Source organism: Camelina sativa, chromosome 2, assembly GCF_030686135.1.
Source record: "Camelina sativa cultivar CO46 ecotype springtype chromosome 2, ASM3068613v1".
Lineage (NCBI taxonomy): Eukaryota > Viridiplantae > Streptophyta > Magnoliopsida > Brassicales > Brassicaceae > Camelina > Camelina sativa.
Genome location: NC_141881.1, coordinates 24,273,430 through 24,290,555, shown reverse-complemented (window position 1 = coordinate 24,290,555; position 17,126 = coordinate 24,273,430). Strand labels below are relative to the sequence as shown.

General features: G+C 35.0%; 1 protein-coding gene across 1 annotated transcript; it reads right to left on the bottom strand.

Moving 5' to 3' along the window:
* Positions 1 to 1,821: 1,821 nt before the first annotated feature.
* LOC104755137 (putative F-box/LRR-repeat protein At1g56400) lies at positions 1,822 to 5,090 on the bottom strand. The gene is made up of 4 exons (XM_087477923.1): positions 4,727 to 5,090; positions 3,105 to 4,066; positions 2,426 to 2,599; positions 1,822 to 2,321 (listed from the first exon to the last, which is right to left on the bottom strand). Exons 2-4 carry the CDS (start codon positions 4,047 to 4,049, stop codon positions 1,986 to 1,988), a joined length of 1,455 nt encoding a protein of 484 aa, XP_087334049.1. The 5' UTR covers positions 4,050 to 4,066; positions 4,727 to 5,090; the 3' UTR covers positions 1,822 to 1,985.
* Positions 5,091 to 17,126: the final 12,036 nt, after the last annotated feature.

Genomic DNA, 17,126 nt, shown 5'->3' with positions numbered 1-17,126 from the left:
AAATACAATTTTAAAACCAACTAAGCCAAAAAAAAAAAAAAAACACACAGTCTGCATTAAACAAACAAAATTTTCAGTTACATTTTTGGCAACTCTGTTTCATAATAACAAATTGATAGCCAATTTAAACACTTCATAAAAAGACACTCGAAAATCACAAAAAAAGTTTTTTCTTTGGATTAAAAAGTTTGACCAAAGAGTTTAAAAAACATTCCAATGCCGACTCAAAAATAGGGTTTAATTTCAAACGTTGTTTTGTATATATATAGTTACAACTTGTAAGCAGCTGGAAGCTTTCTTGATTTGCTGAGCCATATAAGCTCTCCGATAAGTGCATTTGTTCCTTTGAGCTTCGTCCACATACAGACTAAGCAAGCTCCATAACACGAGCGTACCGAATCAAATACTACAGTACACGTAACTCAAACCAACCACCACCAAAACCCTTCACCTCAACGACTTTAAGCGTCTTTTCCAAACACTCTAGACTGATTTGATAAAGCCAATATTTACTTGGTTCAATCTCAAAAAAGCGTCTGCACATCAAAAATCAATCCATTAAACTCAATCTTTCCTCTTTTGACATCTTGCTTTACTGTATGTTTTAACAGTTACAAGATCTAGTATAGTAACTTAATTAATTACCTTCATAATTTGTCTTGGAGGATCCAATTAAGAGATTCCAAATCCGGACAGTACTTATTAATCAAGTTCTTAATCCCTACAAACTCATATGGATGCTGACTCGTCTTAACTCTTAAATACCAGATGTCGTGTTTCAAATCAACGTTGCAAATCTTCATCCTCCACATTTTGGATCATCTTTCTCCCAAAAAAAAAACGTAACTAAAGGTCTGATCATGAGTGTAAGATGTTAGATATGTTGAGTGATTTTGTATATATATACCTGGAAGAGATATGAACAGACAGTTAAAGTCTTAGCATAAGAGAGATGTCGTTACAAGACAAGCAAGGATTTCTCTGGTTCCAATATTATATGTCGTCTCCGATCGAAGTATGATTCTTGCATCTGCTCGTTAACTATCTGGAAGTAAAAGTAAGGAACTATTCCAGAATACTTGAGGATTACTTTACTGCTATTAATTTGGTATATCAAATTTACAAATCGGCTCAGCCAAATCGCAGTTTTTAAAGACTAATTCTCTTAACTAAACGGTTCTGGTTTTCACCCAAAACCATTTCTTCATCTCCAAGACTCAGCACAGTTTATATAAATCTCAAACTCTCAAGAGACGGAAACTTGGAAAGCAAGGTAGTGACTTCAGAGCTCTGAAACCAGCCGGTTGTGAAGCCTCTTAGGGCATCTGTACTCTAGTAACAGTGACCATTTCTCAAAAAAATATATAATTTTTTTTTTTTACATATTTTCTTTTTTATTTATATTTTAATATTTGTACCACAAAACAATTGACATCTGTCTTATTTGTTGTGAGAACCGTTTCTCAAGTTTCTCCCTGAAGTATGGATTCTCTTTTTTTCTCTTCTTTTAATTATTTTTTTAATAAGAGTATTTCGAAGAGAATCTGCCAGTAAAGATGGTCTTAGCGCAGTCGAGTTCTTGAATCTTGTCCAGTTAGATTCCACAAGCGTATAGCTTCAGTGACTCAATGTTCGTTTGATTGTAAATGCAATCGGGCAAATCGATCAAGAATTGATGATTTTCGTGTAGGTCACTTCGAAGTATGAGCTAGGAGAGTTTATTTATTTATTTATACTTTTATTTTATTTTACTTTCCAAAATCATAGAATTTTCATTTCGAAAATCATATAATTTTTTAGTATATAAAAGCAAGATGTATATAAAATCTTAATATTACTCAATAGTGATTTTAGTTTGGTTCACATAGATGACCCCTCATTCTTTCGGAGAAGTTCAAATTATTCGGAAAATCAAACAAACAGAGTACAACATCATTAAATGGGACAAATTAAATAAACAAACCATTACTACTGAGAAGTCTTGATCATAGCTCTGCAACACTTTTAGGATCGTGTACAAGAACCTGCACATCCCCTGAAATACTCTGTAACATCTCAGCTCCACCATGTGCCTCCATCTTCTGACATTCCGCCATATCAGTACGCACGTAAAGCTCCACTCTTTCTAGTACAGGCCCATGCGCACGACCGGGACAACGCCCACGTCCCGACTGAATCAAAACCTTCAAAACATTTAGCTCTCCAAAGCAACCACTGAAGTTCCTCACGACCACGACCTTAAGTGTCTTAGGAAGATTCTTATAAGTAAGATTTTTTTTCCAATATGAACGTGGACCGACGCCACAATATGACTTAGCGTACTGCAATATATCAAAACGAAAAATTTTGAGCTTTAGGGAAAATCATACATAGTAAAAGGAACTATTGTTCTCAAATTCAATACTACTATATATAGTAATCTTACCGAGAAAAGGCTTCGACGGATGCATTCGAAAGTTAATGTTTCTAGGTTAGGGCAATTATCGAGGAGGAGCCTAATTCCTTTAAACTCCATGACATGCAACCTTGTTCTCAGCACCAAATGTTGTGTTTCCATAGGACGAAGTAAAGAAGACGGATCATCACATTCTTGGATAGCCTTCAAAAAGAAAAACACATGCACTTACACTTACTCAGATAAAGATAACTGTCAACTAACCGTCTTTATATCCATCAATTACAACGCAATAGCTTATAAGGTAAAGATACTACTATATTAGCTACTACTCCCTCGTTTTATATTCTAGCTGATTTCACACACATAAATAAAACAATTTAATTTTTTTATTTTACCCTTAATTAATGTATTATTTTATTTGTTTTAAGTAATTAATAAGCCAAAGTGAGGGATAAGACTGAAAATTTGATTGATAAAATTCCATCTTAAACATAAAACGACAAGTAATATGAAACAAAAAAATTTCTCTAGAATGATAAGTAAAAAAAAACCGGAGGGAGTACTACATGGGCTATTAAAAACTTTCATGGGGAGAATCGTTATATTTTGAAACTAACCTATATCCCCTAGTAAAATATTTTGCTCATTTCTCATTCTCAAAGATATGTTAATAACGTGAAAATGATGTTAAGAGTTATAAATATACCTGAAGGAGAAAAGGGCATACACTTAAGGTCCTCGCACCTCCAAGACTGTTAAGGAAGCCAGAAAGCATAGTTCCTTCCAGTTTGGTTCTTTCATTGGGTTCTTCGTAGTCGCCCTCTGCCTCAAAATCTAAATAAACTTCTTTGAACTTATTCATTTTCTTGACATCAAAAGCAAGCACTTGGCCTGAGTACTTGAATATCTCTACATTAGGCAGATCAAAGGAACAAGCCATGTAACGAGAGAATTCACAGTTCTCAAATTCAAATTCCTTGATATCTCCGGCTATGTTGTTGATAACAACACCCCAACAATAACTAAAACTTAGACTCTTGAGCGTAGGAGAGGTTAATATCAAAGACTCGGCCCCTGTGAGTTCGATCCAACCTATAGAGAGCTTTCTAAGCGATCCAGAGTTTGTGAATTTCGAGGGGTCAAACCCGCACGAATATATCTTCAGCGATTCGAGGGTTCTTGAATTGTAAACGCTTGCTGGTAAATGCACATAAACCTTGTAATACTTCGACGCATCGGTAGTGACTGACCAATAAAATTCTGTGAAATCAAGAACTAGGTTCTTGACTTGTCTTGAGACTGCGAATTCGATCAGGGACTCCATCTCTGCCGCAAATCCCCATGGAACAGAGAACTTAATCTCGAAGGTTTCCATGCAGTAACCCTGATATCGAGAGACCCATTGACACATATAGTTAACAAACGAAATCCTTTTGGATCTTTTGTCGGAGACAGAGCGGTCCACGTACTCGGACTCCTCGAAAGAAATGTTTCTTGTCTCACGACAGAGATACCTCCACCTCTTAGAGAGTAAACTTGTCCTTAAACATTCCTTGAACGACAAACAAGAGATGATCAGAATCAGAAGTACATCCGGTAGATTGGATAATGCGTCTAGTTCGATACTTGAAGCCATTCTCTTTGAAGTCATCTCTTCCAATCGAAATCCTGCTATGGATAAAACAAAAATGGTCAGTGAATTGAAGCTATCTCCTTTGCATTTACAGTTTCAATAAACATTTCCGAATCTAATGCACTAAAAAAAGACATCTTTATTTATAACTTATAAAAAGGAATAACAATGCAGAAATACAATAAGAATACATTTGTCTTATAACTAATAAAATAAAAACAGAGGTCTCAACAGTCAACGTATAAGTTACATTACAATACTGGTACACAAATTATTTTACCTCTGTTTCAAAAACATAATTAAAAAACAAAAAAACTATTGAAAACTTTAACTACTCTTTTTTTGTGGAAAAAAACTATAACTACTCACTTGGCAGAATTTTCTAATTAAACTTTTGTTTTTCTTCTCACAAATATCAATATAAGTTTATTTTTTATTTTTCTACAAAATCTGGCTATGAAATTCCTTGTAAACGATTTCTACAAAATATGCTACATATCCGTAATTGATATGACATTTTTATCATTCAAATTCAGTGGACGCAGATGGTGGAGCAAGAAAAACACTAAAGTAAAATCCTTCAAATGTAAATGCAGCACATAGATCTCATAATATTTTAAGCAAAAATAAAATATTATAACAAAGATAAATAACAAAGATTTTTTAAAAATAAAATCAAAGAAGAACTCATGCACCTGAAAACTTTGTCTTCTTCCGGTTATGCCTGTTTAAGACCTCAAGATTTCTTTTTCTTCTTTCTTTAAAACGTATTTTTGAAGGGTTTTTTTTTTCTTCTCTTTTTATCAATATGTAATTTTGTAATTATGATAAGTCATAGTCATATAGTGAATGTCGTAAATGTTTTAAAAGGGAAGAAATATAGGTACATATATATGCTACTGTAAAATATAAGGGTAGGTGATGGCTATTTGGCTCACTTGGATATATATTTCAAATCATGTGTTAACATCTTATCTCATTTTTTGAAATTTGAATTACAGCAAACAAATTATTTGTTAAGAAAAAAATCTCATTTGGTTAAAATCTCATCCTAAATTCAATGAAAGTCAAAAGGCTTAATTTTGTTAACTTATTTGCTTTTTTTTTTTTTTCTTTTTGGTAGAAAATCTTATTGGTATTACTAAAGATGCATTTTTATTGATTATATACATCTTTTTGTGGTCAGAAAATGTGGCCAACTTTTATTTATAAAAAAAATATATAAAAGACCTTACTCTGAAGGATAATTTAAAGAAATATATATTATGAGATTCTTCGATAATTTTGTTCAAGTGAACCAATGGCCATCACCTACCCTTATCTTTTACACTAGCATATCATTAACCTAAATTGCTCTTCCTTTTAAAACATGTACCAACTAAAATAACAGTGAAGTTCTTTCTCGTTATTTTAACGGTTTTCGAGAAACAAAACATATGGTTTTGAAAAGAAAAAAAAAATTGGATAATCTTAATGTTCTGTCATTTGATTCACACGGTAAAGCAACGTTTCATAAACGAGTAGAGCAAGGCCCTTTCATCATCCCACCAATCCATTTGCCACGTAAATCTCAATTCTCAATATACTTTCCAACACAGTAGAGCAAGACCCTTCATGCGGTGGGATACACAACATTTGGTACTGAAAACGAAGATGCTTAGCATATAAAAGGATCCTCAGCATTTTTGAATCACCTTCAGTTAGCATTCGGGTACCCTTTCGGGTTTTGGGTCGAGTATTTCGGGTTTTCGGGTTTAGAAACATAAGACCCATTCAGATATTTTAGATTTCGGGTCGGGTTCGGGTAAACACCCATCGGGTTTAAGTATTTTCGGGTTTCACCCAAAGTCTCAAATTATATTTCGAGTTCGGATCGGATTTGTAATTTTTTAATCCAAACCAAAATAAAAGATCCCTAAATCAATCCAAATTCATTAAAAATGATTATAATCATAAATAAATAAAAAAAATCAAAGTTATCAAACCAAATTGAATTCATTAAAAGAAAAGGACAATTCTAAATAACAAAATATCAAATTCACAAACCGATAATTTTTGACTTCTTACAACATCAAATTCAAAATTAAAACTATATAATCTATCTAAATTAACATATAAAAATTGACATATTTAAAAATGAAAACTAATTTATCTAGTAAGTTGTAATAGTGATTATAAAATTATTTGCAAAACTTGTAAATTAACTCAACCTATTGTTAAATATATATAACTTTGGATAGTTTCGGGTATTTGTTCGGGTGTTCGGATATATCTAATCGGGTTCGGGTATCAATTTCATTTATAAAAAGCATCCAATTGGATATTTTTAAAGTTCGGATTCGGGTTCGGATCGGGTATTTTTAATCGGGTTCGGGTTAAATTTTCGGGTTCGGATATTTTGCCCAGCCCTACCTTCAGTGCATACATGTTCCGACCAATAATAATTTTTAACAATCTATCATCTATGCCATATACTAACTGAAAAAAAAAGTGCTCTAAGGGTCTAGGGTTAGAGTCAAGAATACAGGTAGGTGATGTTTTTTGGGGCTCATTTAGATATGTTTTTTCTCTCTTTCAAAATCATGTATTAAAATACTCTTTTTCATTTTCGGAGTCATCCCAACTTTTTTTCGTTTTGGTAAAAGTCTTATTTGGCTAAAATCATATGTTCTGATTTAGAAGCTTCAGATGTTAAAAAAGCCCCAAAAGCAGCTGACTAGTCCCTAAGATTTAAAATTTGTCACTAGATGTCATCTTTTCCACTCAGCGTTTCAGCAATCTTTTATAGACTAAGTAGGTCTTGGCTTTTGGATATCCGATCGAGTTCAGATATGGTATTTCGGTAAGGGGGTTCTAGACACATTCGGATATTTTTAGTATTCGGATCGAGTTTCGAATATACACCCATCGGGTTCAGGTATCCGAACTTAATCCAAAATTAAACAAAACCAAACTCAATGCCATTCATTCAATCCAAAATTAAACAAAACCGAACACAAAAAAAAAACCAATGTTCAAACTTCAAACCACAAACAAACATCTCCATGTCTTAACAAACCAAGTACTAAAGAAACAACAAAGTAAACAAGTTTTCCAAATGAAACACCAAGTGAAAAACTAGCTGACACACCAAGTGATTGTAACACCAATTGCACCAAGTGAAACACCAAAACAACAAAACACCAAAGTCGATAGTTCTTGTCCTCTTGATGATTAATTCATATGAAAATAAGAAGCATATTAGACGATCATGAATAGAGTAAAAGAGTAAGAGACAGAAAATCCATTGAACTTATTTACCTTGTAACTGTAGCGGAGACCTGAGTGTGAATGTAGAACTCTGAAAACAAAAGAATTGGATCAGTTAACATAAAGTATAAGAGAGGCAATAACAAAAAAACGACAAGATATACAAAACTTTTCCAAGTCTATCTTCATATTCCACTTCTGCAAGTATTTTTGCATTTGTAAGCACTTTTGATTCAATTACAATGTGGACCATGAACAGGACGACTACAAAGTTTGGGGAATTTTTGACATATACGGGTGACTCGATCGACAGGAATGCGGGCACTAGGATGGTAAATCTCTTCTGCACCTGCACCACCCAAACAGCATTACATTATGTATTACATGAGTCAATGTTTGATCATTTTAGTGCTCATTTGTTTATTTATATACGGATTAGTTCCAAAACTCAAACCAAAATCAGGATCAAACACAACTACAAAAATAATAAAAACCTAACTAATTAACGTAAAATGATACTAATTAATGACCTCGGAACATCTAAAAGACCAAAAGACTCACTTTGTTTCTTGGCTTCCTCTTGTGCGCCAAGGGCTTTATCCATATGCGGAAACACAAGAAGAAGAAGGAGACAGAAAACCATTGAAGAGACCATATATAGAAGATGTCATCTTAAACCCTTATCTTTTTACACCAGTGTATATAATCATGGTTTTCCATAATTGAGGGTAAAAAAAAACCAAGGATATACATCCATCGGGTTCGGGTTGGATTCCGGTAGCCAAACTTAATCCAAAATTAAACAAAACCAAACTCAATGCCATTCATTCAATCCAAAATTAAACAAAACCAAGCACAAAAAGAGACCAATGTTCAAAATTCAAACCACAAACAAACCAAGTACTAAAGAAACAACAAAGTAAACAAGTTTTCCAAGTGAAACACCAAGTGAATAACTAGCCGAGACACCAAGTGATTGTAACACCAATTACACCAAGTGAAAAACCAAGACAACAAAACACCAAAGCCGATAGTTTTTGTCCTCTTGATGATGAATTCATATGAAAATAAGAAGCATATTAGACGATTATGAATAGAGTAAAAGAGTAAGAGACAGATAATACATTAAACTTATTTACCTTGTAGTTGTAGTCGAGACCTGAGTGTGGTTTACTCTTCAATGAAGAACTCTGAAAACAAAAGAATTGTATGAGTTAACATAAAGTAAGAGGCAATAACAAAAAAACAACAAGATATACAAAAATTTTCAAGTTTATCTTCATATTCCACTTCCGCAAGTATTTGTGCATTTGTAAGCATTTTTGATTCATTTGCAATGTCTTGTTTCATCCACTGCTCAGTACACATCAAAACTTCAACCATATAGGGAGTTAGGCAACTTCTATGTGGTTCTATTACCCTACAACTTGTGCTAAAATCACTTTCAAATGCTACAGATGACACTTGCATAACAAAGACATCAAGAGCCATTTGTGATAAAATACGGTACTTGCCACAGTTGAGTTTCCACCAAGAAAGAACATCATAGTCAGTGCCCATCATCACATTCGGATTCTCAACAGCCTCTTTCAGATATGTATTGGAAACGGCCAAAATCAACTCTAACTATTTGTGAAACGCTTATTTATACCTGGATTTTTATACCCAGCATAAATAAACCTAAATCATCCAAAATTTCAAATTTTATCCCTCAACTATGTAAAATAATGCCAATTTCAACATCAGTTTTAACTGTGTTAATTAGCCAGTTAACGACGCTGAGTTAGACGACACCGTGGCATATAGGTCTAGGCATTCGGTTAACCGTTTGGTTTCAGTTCGGTTATGTTTGGTTAGCTTGGATATAGTAATATAATAACCATTTAGGTATTTTAGAAATTTTGGTTCGGCTCGGTTTTGGTTCGGTTAGTTGAATGGATAACCATAACTACCATAAATTATATTGAAATTAACCAAAATAAACCTAATATAACCAAAGATAACCGAATATAGCCAAAATTAACCAAAAATACATTATAAAAATATAAAAGGGGGAAAAATATTGATCCGATTTTACAAAATAGTATTTAACTTTGTAAATTCAAAATAATAACATTTAAATATATTAATTATTTAAAGTATTTAATTGTTTTGAATGTAGAAATAATTAATATTTTAAGTTTATTTTATAGTTTTGCATAATATTAAGTATATTATTTTGGGTATATTCTAGGTTTTTGGATATTTTGGTTAACCATTTAATTGTCAGTTCGGTTTGGTTTGGTTTGGTTTGGTTTCGGTTAGTTTGGATATAGGATTTTACTAACCATTCAGTTATTTGAGAACTTTGGTTCGGTTTCGGTTTGATTTTTTTTTGTTTGGTTTGGTCGGTTATTTAGTTAATGGTTATTTTACCCAGCCCTGGCATACATGTGGCCAAAAAAATTAATACGACGTCGTATTGGTTGCAAGATAATGAAAAATACTATAAGCAAAGACTACCATAATGATTCCCAAACCACTCGGCCATATTGATTTATTACCTTGTAAAGAAAAACGCTTTATATATCCTATTAGATATTCACCTGCAGTATACCGCGAGGCTATTTTTTTAATAAAAAGTATAATTTGTTTTATAGATTAACTATATATATAACTAATGTTTAATTTGTATTTTTTAAAATGTACAACCTTACAAATATAGATATATTAGTTAGTATAGAAATTAGAAAGTATTTTGTTTGAAGTTTATTATTTTATATTATAGTATAACATACAATTAAATAAGTAGTGATTTATAGAAAGAATATACTGTGTTTTTTTTTTCTGATTTACAGATAGTAGTATTTTTATTATTTTAATTTGTTTAGATATATGTACAGGATAATGTTGTATTTGAGTTTTGTATGTTTTATATATAAAGAATCAGTTAACTTTACTATATATAGTTTTGTTGTATATAATTTGTTTAGGAAATGTTCCTGTGGAGAAAATATTGTTTTGTAAAATTCGAAACTTAATATTAATTAAATTTATTTTAAACTTAATATATAATGTTAAATGGAGTGGTTCCTATTGTTTTGGAAATTTTATTAAGATGAGAAATCTTGTTTCCAAAAATTGAAATTAAATATTATTAAATTAAATAAAAAATAAATTAATATATAATGCTAATGACATGCTTGTAAATAGGTTTCAACTCCATGATTTATTTGTTAAATGTCTCCAAAAATGTATATATAGATTTTATTTTATCCGTTCTTCTTCTTTTCCCCTTTTTTGTTTCCCATGGGAACGGAGACAACTCGGAAAAGAAAACTCTGGAATCCAAAAATCAAATCGGAAAAGAAAACAAAGTTGAAAATATCGATTTGATTCGTATTTTGGGAGATATGCAGAGAGGAGAGACGGAGATGACAAGTCCAAATTATTGCTTTATATCTAGATATAGTTAATATGTTATCCCTTTGTTAAAAAAAAAAATTAATATGTTATCCAATAAAACACAATAAGTCGATGTGTCCGAGTCGTTAGGTTAGAAAAATTGGTTGCTGTCAACCCGAGATCAAACCCTACTACAAGTGATTTTTTGCATTATTTTGCAACCAATACGGCGTCGTATTGAACTATCTTGTCATGTGTATGCCATGGTGTAGTCTGATTCAGCACCGTTAACTGGCTAATTAACACCATTTAAATAGATGTTGAAATTGGCCAATTTTACATAGTTGAAGTATAAAATTTGAATTTTTGGATGATTTAGGTTAATTTATGCAGGGTACTAAAATCCAGGTATGAATAAGCGTTTCACAAATAGTTAGGAGATGTATTCAACTCATCATTTGTTTCTTTAACTCCAATCTCATTTAACAATACTTTGTCCCTTTTATCAACTGTAAAAAACCGAGAAGAACTTCACTCACATCCGACTGAGATGACTGAGAAGGCTGAGATTTAGCATACCTTTCACTATACTGCTTGAACATATCAACTAGAAGATTATAAACCTTGTCATACATCTCTTTAGTTGTATGAGTCTGCTCACCATACAACTCAGCAAAACAAACCTTTGCAAAATGCAGCGTCTTACTAGGATCAAACACAGTCGTTATATTCAACATTGTATTGATATTACTAATATAATCCTAATACTTATCAAACTTCTTATACATTTCCTCAATCTTTTTCTTCAACTCAGAATCATAACTAGAACACAACATGCCAAGAGTTGTTGAAATGTTGACTATCTCTCCATAACACTTATGCGCATCCAGTCTAGTGCAAGCCGAGACAATCAATGTTGAATTGTAAAAAATCTCCAGAAACTTGTCTAACCTTTCAATAGAACGCCAATCATTCAAGTTAGGAGGTCAAATTCTCTTTCTTCCATTATCAATCTCCAAGAATTGATCATTGTATAACTTGTCTTTTGTCTCTATCTTATCAAATGCTACCCTATACTTAATTGCCCTCTGCAACATCAAATATGTCGAATTTCACCTACTTCTGACATCCAAAGGCAAACTACCGCCTGTCATCCTAACGGAATCTATCTTCTGGTCAAATGTGTTTTGCCTATTTCTGTCGGATCTAAAATTGTATGAGATAGAATTCCTGATTGCAACTACATTATCATCTACTTCAGCCAACCTATCTCTCACAATCAAATTAATGATATGACCAGCCCATCTCACATGCATAAACTCTCCTTTCATAACCAAAGACTCATCAGACACAAGAGAGAAAGCAGTCTCAAACTTACTCAAAGCATTTGTATTTGCGGTTGCATTGTCAACTGTCACAGAGAATACCTTCTCTATACCCCACTCAGCTAAGCAATCAAGTCGCCCTGGGCGTTCGGCGATCTCGGGTTAATCGGGTCGGGTTATTCGGTTTTGGGAAAATTTGGTTTTTGAAAATTCATGCCGAATTGAGCCGAATTTAAATTCGGTTCGGGTCAAACGGTACACGGGTTATTCGGGTCGGTTATCACATTTTAAATCAATTCCGAATTCAAACCGACTGTTTTTTTTATTCGGTTAATTTGAACCGAATAAACGAAAAACAAGATAAATGGGCTTAAATCAACAAATAAAAATTTACACAGACCTAAAATATAGGCCAAGACCAAGTAAATGGATCTGAAAACAAGTCCAATTACAAGCCCAAATATACAGATCCATCAAATATTAGGGTTTTCGAGAATGAGCTGTGGTTGCGGCCAACTATGACGGCGATGTGAGACGGTGAAGATGTACGGTTCTTGGGCGTCCACTTTTTCACCTGACATCATCAACACCAAATGAGAATCGATTAGATAAACCAGTGAAAGTAAATCACCAAACAGCAAAAAAAACAATAGTTAAGATCTTACAACAACGAGGAAGACAAACATCAACACTAGTACCCTAAAAAAGTAACAAACCCAGAAGAACAATAGATAATCTTTGATTTTGATGTTGAAACTCTAACCCTATAATTCTCCAAATCTAATCAGAAGTTATAAAGATATAGGAAGAACTTACATAGTAAAGAATCAAACATAGAATTAAAAAGAAAGAAGAAGAGCTTACCTATATAAGATCGAAAAAGTGTTGAATGGATGGAGTTTTTGGATCTGAGGACTCGCAAGTCGCAAGAGGCAGCCAAAGAAGACAAACAAAACATATTAGGGTTAATGGGTTATGTTATTAGCCTTATATATGGCTGCAGAATCTCGGTTTAGGTATAACCGATCGGTTCCGATTACTGAACCGAACCGAACCGAAATCTGATTACCAAAATCAATTGCGCCGAATGGTTACACTGAATCTCTTCGGTTTGTGCCGATAACCAAAAATGTCGGGTTGTTCGGTTCGGTTTGATCGGTTTCTACCAAACACCCATGGCGACAATCAAGAAGAGTAGCTGCAATTGTTTTCCCTTTGTGGTGTGTCACATACTTGAATTCTATTATAAGTTTCTTTAACCGCCAATGTGAATCAATGTAATGTGCTGTTATAACCATATAACTTGCACCTACGAATATCAATCAGTATTAAGACAAAATATAATTGAACTCAAGAATGAACTTAAGAGCATATGACATTACCTGTCACATCGCTAACCCAAATATATGTTGTATGTAAGACTCTTAGCAATGAATCATTTCCTCATAGTAGATTTTCTCTGAACAAACATATCAATAATGCTCCTCTTGTCAGTCCTTCTGGAGTGAAGTTTATATAGATTCACCTACATGCATATACATATATAAACATATTAGTACTAGTTTAACAATGAAATCTAAATATGTGTAGTTAAAGGAACAAACAAAAGAAAACATATAGACATACCTTGTTACAGAAATGTCTCCAGGCCATACTTTCAAGAAAATCCAATAGCAACTCTCCTGTCACAAGAGTTGCTAAAACAGAAACTATTACCATCAATCATGCAAAAAAAAAAACCATCATTGAAGCTAAAACAGAACCTATTGGCATATCTGTAACGCCCCGAACCGTCCTATGCCCCGGACGAGGACACGGACAGCCCGCAGAACGTTATATATGGGAGATCGCACCCGGTGGTCCGGCCGAGGGACGGAAGCTGCAGCTTCCCGACCAGTCCTCCTGGACGCGACTCCGCCCGCGGTCGAGTTTTGCTTAGGCTTTGCAACCCTCGCGGTCCTGGCGCGTTGTGTTGGCCCGGACAAGGCCAATTGTATCGGATGAAACTTGCCATGTTTCCCCAAAACCGATTATAGTATTTTAATAAATTATTACATTGAAAAATAAGTTATCAAAGCCATATAAATAAATAGTCGGATATTTTCATAGAATACATCTTAGGAAAATATAGGGTTTACAAAAACACAGAAAGCAATCCCTATCTGGTACCCTAACGTGTGCTCCGGCTCTACACACAACCTAAGCTCCCTGCACAACAAGAAACTACAACATGAGTAATCTAAGATTACTCAGTGAGCCTGGGTACCCCTTCCCTAAACATGCAGTCTACTTTTCCCCACCCCGACTACCCCAACAAGGAAGGAAACAAGCAAGGCAAGCTATCAAAGCTACACAACAGAAAAAATAGTGGAAGCAAATAACAAACAGGTAAGAAAAGAGGGTTAGTTCAAACAAGACTTGACTCGATTAACCTGGACTCTTTACTCCTACGCGACGAACAAAGACGACTAGAATACAACAAGGGTAACTTGAATACTCTAGACTCTTTTGCCTAAACAACACAAGACGACTAGAATAATCAAGGATTACTCGACTACCCTAGACTCTTCACCTATGGGCCCTCGATAATCTGTTCCGTTCCTTACCTCTGCCCATGCGGAAACCACAAAGGTAACCCCCATGAGCCATCCAATGCTACGACATCAAGTAGCTGTCGCTCTAGTAGCTAGCTAGACGCGACGTTGTCCCGTGTAAATGGTCGTTGAGAACTTCCTACAAGACAACCTTTCAACATTTGGAACAGAAGATCGACTACTCTATCCTAGCTACGACTCAAGAAAGATAACGAATATAATTCAAGAGACTACCTAAAATAAGTACTAACTTCTAAGAGTAAAAACGCAAAGAATTTAGTACTAAAGCTAGCAATTCAAGCAAGATAAATCAAGCATAACAAGCAAGAAATCAAGAAAGAAAAATCACACAACAATCAACAGGAAACAAGAATAATAATTCAATCAACCTAGTTTGTTCTACATGCATGCAACCATTTTAATCCGATTATTAAGCAAGAAATATTGCAAGTAAAAATACACTAATTTAATTATGCATGCAAGTCCATGGTCCAAATTTTAAGCAAGCCAAATTGCTAAAAAATGCATCAGTTCATCATGAAAATAAGCAGTTCCATTCTCATCAATTCTCAACATGCATGGTGATACCTAGCATAATTCTATGTGATTAACATGAATCATACCAATTTATGCATGCAACATTTAACTGATCCTACCATGATCCTAGTCTAAATGCAACACACAATGGGTATGTACATTGTCCATAGGAACCATGCAGCACCCCACACAAAACTGCCACAAAACTCACCACAGGACTCACAATGATTCAGCAGATTGATGATCGGACTTCACGGTACCACGGATCAAACAACTTCCTGTTTGCGTCAAACTGCGTCCGACTGCGTCTCTGAACTACGTCCGACTGCATCTCTGATTTGCGTCTTTGACAGCGTCCATCAGCGTCTACGAACAGCGTCTCTGCTCGACCCGAACAGCGTCTCCGACAGCGTCCAACTCCGGTCTCCCTCTCCGTTTTTGAGAGAGTGAACACTTAGAGAGAATTTCAAGTTTTTCTTTGAGTTGAGAATGTCGAAAGTGAGAAGGGAGAGCTTCATTATATAGAGGTTTTTGGGCGGTGCTACTCGCCAGTGCATGGCGAGCACACGTTTGCTTTCTCTTCCACTACTTTTGGGCAACACTTGGCGCACAAGCCACTCTAGATCAAGAGAATCTCTCCTTTTATCTTGCATGTATAGGGATTGGCTGATGGAGAAAAGAGAATCTCTTTTTGTCTCTAACTTTTGGTGCATGAACTCCCATTGGCCAACTTCCTTAAGATACAATGAATATGTCTCCTTTTTGTGTCTTCAACAACACAATGATTACTCCTCAAAGTCTCAAGAAATTCCATTGGTTGATTCAAGAGAAATATAAGATTTTCTCTTTTGCGCCGCAAGACAAACGCTCCGCAAAATCCGGAACGCTGTCGGCTCTCGGCACTACGTCCGTCGATCGTCCGTTACATCCGAAATTTCTCGGTCTCGTCCATAGTTTCTTGGCAGTACCGCAACTTCTTTGTTATTACCGCAACTTATTGGCAGTACCGCAACTTCTTTGTCATTACCACAACTTATTGGCAGTACCGCAACTTCTTTGGCAGTACCACAATTTCTTCGGCAGTACCGCAATTTCTCAGCAGTACCGCAACTTTTTGGCAGTACTGCAACTTCTTTGGCAGTACCGCAATTTCTCGGCAGTACCGCAACTTCTTCGGCAGTACCGTAATTTTTCGGCACTACCGCAATTTTCTCGGCAGTCATCGGTCTTTACCGCGTATGCTCGGTCTTTTACCGTCTTCATTCCGCATGCATTCGCCTACTCGGTCCGTGCCGCCTCCGCCCGTATACGTCCAATATGCCCGTACCGTCTCCGACCATTTACGTCCGTCCGTACCGTCCCCGTCCGTGTACATCTGTCCTGATCGTACCTTGACCTTTTCGTGATTTTTGACCTGGCCATTCATTCTTCTTATTTTTCTCCTCTCCTTCTTGCTGAGTCTTTTCTGGGTCTTTTTCTTCAAAATTTTAATTTGGATTTTTACTCTTAGTGAGGGTCATTACATTCTCCCCCTTTATTAGAATTCGTCCTCGAATTCTAAATTCTCCTCCTCCTTTCGATATGGTGCTGATGCCTCTTGTCATCTGCGTCTTCATCTTACTGCCACCGTTATCACCGATACTTTGCTACTCCGCTGTGATGATATTGAATAAATGTGAGCTTCCTCTCCTTTCCTTGGTTTTTGAGAATCTCCTCGACTTGATTCTTCTCTTTCTTCAGCTTTTCTTGACTTCTTTTCTTTATCGTGCGATTCGGTTTACTTCAATGTCTTGGTAGGTTTATCTTGCGATGTCGCATCCTCTGAATCTTGGCTCCACACTCCAAATAGTTTTACTTCTTCGACTCCCTTCGATTTCGTACTCCATACGACTTAACTTCTCCGGTTCCTTTAGTTTCTACATCCTTGTCCGATAAATTGTCTCCGTCGGTCTACTTGATCTCCGTCTCCTCATTTTATAACCTCCATGTCCTTGATTTTTATCTTG

Coding starts and splice junctions, on each gene's coding strand:
- LOC104755137 (XM_087477923.1), bottom strand. CDS start 4,049: ATGACTTCAAAGAGAATGGCTTCAAGTATCGAACTAGACGCATTATCC. Junction 2,600..3,104: donor TATGCCCTTTTCTCCTTCAG/GTATATTTATAA, acceptor TTCTTTTTGAAG/GCTATCCAAGAATGTGATGA. Junction 2,322..2,425: donor TCCGTCGAAGCCTTTTCTCG/GTAAGATTACTA, acceptor GATATATTGCAG/TACGCTAAGTCATATTGTGG.